At 28.9% G+C, this 5,282-nt stretch overlaps 1 protein-coding gene across 1 annotated transcript; it reads right to left on the reverse strand.

Annotated features, from left to right (window-relative positions):
• Positions 1-3,616: 3,616 nt before the first annotated feature.
• LOC106339188 lies at positions 3,617-4,596 on the reverse strand. The gene is made up of 2 exons (XM_013777985.1): positions 4,469-4,596; positions 3,617-4,310 (listed from the first exon to the last, which is right to left on the reverse strand). Exons 1-2 carry the CDS (start codon positions 4,594-4,596, stop codon positions 3,617-3,619), a joined length of 822 nt encoding a protein of 273 aa, XP_013633439.1.
• Positions 4,597-5,282: the final 686 nt, after the last annotated feature.

Genomic DNA, 5,282 nt, shown 5'->3' on the forward strand with positions numbered 1-5,282 from the left:
ACAATGAATGAACGTCAAAGAAATTATGAATCTTATTATATTTTGCTCATTTTTTCCTTCTTTTTCCAAATATTTTTTTAAATTTTTTTTTAAAAATCAGGAAAATAAATTTCATGAAAATAAAATGAGATAACAATTATTGTAACAAAACCAGGATTGTAAAACTCATTAAACACAATCAAAGAGAAAATAACAAATATAATTGATTCAAAGATAATAATTGTACACCCACTCAATGAGAATCACATGAATAACTATAAAATTAAAAACAATAATTAAGACTCATTACTTTAAGAAGTATTTAATATATTTTTTAAAAACAAGTAGTGATATTAAGGGAGTTTGGTATAAATTCTAGCTAAAATATAATAATATGGATTTTATAATTTTAAGTGAGTGGAAAATGTTGAGAAGAAAAAAAAATTTTGCAAAGAATTTTAATAATAAAATGTAGTAGTTGTCCCTAATTCACCAAAGACATAAAGTCATGTAAGTTCGTTAATATTCAAATTTTCTTAGATCCTAAATTTTTAAAAACAATTAGTGATATTAAGGGAGTTTGGTATAAATTCTAGCTAAAATATAATAATATGGATCTTATAGTTCTTCATTCATCAAAAGTATTGTGAAGTCTTTGCACACAACATGCATCAAATTGCAAATCAAATTATATATGAAACTAAAGTGAAGAAAGACTTCCAACGGAATGACTAAGGAAGCTAAAGATTTTGCAACTCGTTATAAAAGTTTAGGGAAACAAAGGAAAAGAACCAGAAGAGTGATGCCAGTAAGCAATAAATTATTCGCTAAGAAGTAACCACTAATCTCAATACAATTTTTCTGTTCCTTAAACATAATATTAGGAAACACATCGCTATCTTTTCTCTGTATATGCATATTAGTTAATTTATTATAGCTAATTTAACTAATTGAAAATATCAATTTATAAATATAACAAAATCATTATTCTGTTTTAGTGAAAGCTTAGCTGAAGAATTTGAATACTAAATATTTATAAGTCGACAAAAGCAAGTGACAATGAATGAACGTCAAAGAGATTATGAATCTTATTATACTTTGCTCATTTTCTTCTTCCTTTTCCAATTTTTAAAAAAAAAAAAATTGAAAAAATCAGGAAAATGAATTTCATTAAAAGAAAATGAGATAAAATTATTGGAACAAAATCAGGATTATAAAATTCGTTAAACACAATCAAAGAGAAAATAACTAATATAATTGATTTAAAGATAATAATTGTAAACCCACTCAATGAGAATCAAATGAATAATAAAATCAAAAACAATAATTAAGACTCATTACTATTAGAAGTATTTTAAATAATTTTTAAAAACAGTTAGTGATATTAAGAGAATTTGGTATAAATTCTAGCTTAAATATAATTATATTTTGAAGTGAGTGAAAATTTTGGAGAAGAAGAAGAAAGAATTTGCAAAGAATTTTAATAATACAATGAAGTAGTTTTCCCTAATTCACCAAAGTCATAAAGTCATGTAAATTCGTTAATATTCAAATTTTCTTAGATCTTAAATTGAATACACCTCTTATAAAATAGAAATTGAGGGAATAATAATTACTGTCAAAGTCTTGTTCTGAAATAATCAAAACTAGAATTTGATCCGCGTGCCCACGCGGGTATTTGATTTAATTTTTGTTCAACGTAAACTTATAAACTGCTAGTTTTATAAAAAAATCTTATGTATATTTTTTTATGTTTTACAATTTATATATAGAGTAGAATATATTACTTTATAATATAGACATCTGATAATCACTTTTTTATTTGTACATAATATTATATTAAAAATTTAATAACTTGATGCAATTTGATGTAATTGTACTACTCATATATTGACCTATTGTTTTTTGTTAATTAATTTTAAAACTAAAAATTTTAATTTTTGCATTAGTTTTCTATGAATCTATATTATTAAAACTAAAGTATCTTTCGGTACTGTTAGGAAACATGGATAAAAATATAAATGAGAATTGCTTGAAAATATGGATAAATTAAAAATACTGCTATCCATGTTTCCAAACAATTCTCATTTATATTGTTATCCATTTTTCCAAACAGTATCTTAGTTTTAATAATATATATATACTAGACTAGACAGTAAAAAATATGTTTCTATTTGTTTTTCATGTCAATAATATTATGGCTGAGAAAAATACCCGAATCTGAAGAACCAAATCAATCCCAATCCAAAAAGTAGTACCAAACCCGTACCAAAATTGATTAAATATCTGAATTATTCAATTTTGGTTTTTGGAAAACTGAAATCGAATCTGATCCGAACTGAAGTATTTCGGATACCTTATATACTTATATATTAATTATTTTTAGATGTAATATATAAAAAAACATCTAGAATATACATGATACTTTTAAGCTGGTTTAAATACTTGAAAATATATACAAATAATCAATTGTAAATATCAAAGTAAAAGTATACTTAAAACACCAAAAATATTTAAAATAATTATTGACTTTCTATCCAAATATTTGAACTAAACTAATTTATATGTTAAGTTTAGGTATCCTGACATATGTTATTCAAATTTATATTTAATATATTATTTTGTTTATAGTTTTTGAGAAATTTAAAGATTATAATGAATTTTAAAATTAATTTAAATGAGTTATCCGAACTCGAACTTAACCCACGAAAATCCGAATCGAACCCGAACTGAAATTTAGAATATTCGAATGAGGCCAAAATCTTTGACTCCGGAAACCCGAAACCTAAACATACCTGAACCGAACTCGATTAGGTACCAAATAGATAGTTTTTCATAATATAATAGACTTCCAATTTTTCTTAAAAATATAAGCCCATTACTCTTTTTTTTAATATACTATCTATGTTTCCAAACAAACTTTTTTTTTCTTAAACTGCGATCTATGTTTCCCAACAAACCTCGTTTTTAAAACTGCAATCCATGTTTGCAAACAAACTTTTTTTTTAAACTGCAATCCATGTTTCCAAACAAACTTTTTAAAAAAAATTGATATCTATGTTTCCAAACAAACCTAATTTGTACTTAAGTTTTAATAAGATAGATATAAATAGGCAAACAATTTATTATATGGTAAATAATAATTTCTTTGAATAAATTTATGTTCAAAGTTTTTCATATGGAAAAATCTGATAATATGCTTTGTAAAAGATACGGAAGTTTGTATATATATAGCACTACAAGACCATACAACGATCAGTTCATAATAAGCAGCAACATAAAATATAAAAGCCAAGAAATTTTATAGTCAGTTTATACTCATCGTAAGCATTTCCCAAAAAAATTGCATCTCTTTTACACAAGAATTTATTCTAATGTCGAAATTGAATATTTTACTTTTCTGTACGTTTTATTTCCTTTGCAAGAAGACATCAAGATAACGAGTTGGTGCAACCTATAAAAACATAACTAATGGCAACCAAGAAATTTGCATCTCTTTTGATACCTTTGTTGGTGGTCATGCTTACTCTCACATTTTTTTGATGAAATTTTAAATTTATTAATCATCAAGAGCCATAGACCCCAAAGTTATTTATGTACATCCCTAACTTTGTATGAAAAGAATAAACAAATTATCTTAAGCTGTACTAAGTCGTATTGTGAACCATCTTTGGAGGAGTCCTCTCAACTTAGGCTTCTTGTAGTATCTGGTAGACATAATACGACTGCGAATGGTTTTGTCAACAATGCGAGCAAGTTGCCGGACAGGCTTTGCTATGTTGTTGTGCTTTCTTTCATTCCGCTCTCTCCAGATGTAGTAGATAGTCACCTGGTATGCCAAACGGAGTAGGATAGTAGTTAACCTGTCATGCGAACGATGATCAAGTTGTTCTAGTGTGATGTACCAATCAGGATCAGGGGATGTGCCCATTAGAGAGCCAACGACGTCAATCCATAGGGTGAACGTATAGGGGCAAGCAAAAAATAGATGGTCTCTAATCTCATCAGGTCCACCACAGAAGACACAACCACAGGCTAGCCCTTGACCCCAGCTGCTCAAACGATGCCTCATAGCTAACCTGTCCTTTATTGCAAGCCACGCTACAAACGCAAATCTAGGAACATTTTGCGGAAACCAGACAATCCTACTCCATGGTTGCACCACCTTTTGCATTCGGATCAGATTCCAAGTATTGTGCGCTGTGAAAACCTTCTGGAACTCATTCACATCCTTCTTCCAGAGAGCTGCGTCCTCAGTATCAGTAGATAACACTATAGGGAAAGCTTTTATCTGGTCCACGAGTAAATGAATACCAGGGTCTCTGCAGGACCTAAATTGCCACTCATTTCCCCTCAACACGTCACATATTGTGGCATTTCTTACGATTTCAAGCTTTTGGATCTCCACATCTCCAATCAATCATTCTACCAATAGGATGCCATAGATCAAACCAGAACTTGACATTTAGACCATTATGAATGTCCATACGCAGGAAGGTTTTCGCCAAAGGTCTCAGTTTGAGTAACTTCCTCCACACCCATGAACCCGCACTGGTGTCCCGCACATCCCAAAAAGACACTTGTTTGAGAAGATACCGCTTCACCCAAGCGACCCATGAACCCGCACTGCTTACTCTCACATTTATCTCTACGGTTTCAGGTATTATCTTTTAAACCCTTTAACAAAATAAAATCTTTATCTTAAAATCCCAAAAAGTATTTTAAAGATGTTTTGCCTTTATTTGCATTTTATATTTTTATGTTATCGCAAGTTATTAGTATACTGTATTGTTTTTTTATTTTTAAATATTATTAACTTTTTTGATCAAAAATATATGTTATTAACTTTTATGAGTTAAACAGGTGAGAAAGACTGTGAAGCACATGATTATGGCAGTTGTCCTAAGGACAAGGATTGCACTGCCCATTGTGAATCTCTCGGATTCAAATTGGGGGGAGTTTGTGTACCAAGGGAATCTAAAAGTCCTTTATGTTGCTGCAGGACAAATTTTATAAGTCGTCATGTGTCCACTAATTATTCTTAAATTTAATTCAATATGAAATTATGTACTCTCTCTCAACTATATGAATAAAAAATAATATTCAAACATGATATATTCTGTATTATTCTGGTTTGATAATGTATTCTGAATTTTATAAGTCGTCATGTGTTGTTCTTATTATATCCACTGATGAGGTATTGAAGATGTGAAGAAACGTTTCCAGGGAAGAAGAAAAAAATGAATTAAGAGCTCTCTTTCTCGAGCTTCTCAATCTCTTCACGGAGCTTTCTTTCAGCTTCT

This window comes from Brassica oleracea, chromosome C4 (genome assembly GCF_000695525.1).
Source record: "Brassica oleracea var. oleracea cultivar TO1000 chromosome C4, BOL, whole genome shotgun sequence".
Lineage (NCBI taxonomy): Eukaryota > Viridiplantae > Streptophyta > Magnoliopsida > Brassicales > Brassicaceae > Brassica > Brassica oleracea.

Bases quoted from the DNA above. Each gene is read 5' to 3' on its own strand.
- LOC106339188 (XM_013777985.1), bottom strand. From the start codon at position 4,596: ATGGGTCGCTTGGGTGAAGCGGTATCTTCTCAAACAAGTGTCTTTTTG. The intron at 4,311-4,468 runs GTATGGACATTC...GTGGCAATTTAG, and splicing joins TTTGGCGAAAACCTTCCTGC to GTCCTGCAGAGACCCTGGTA.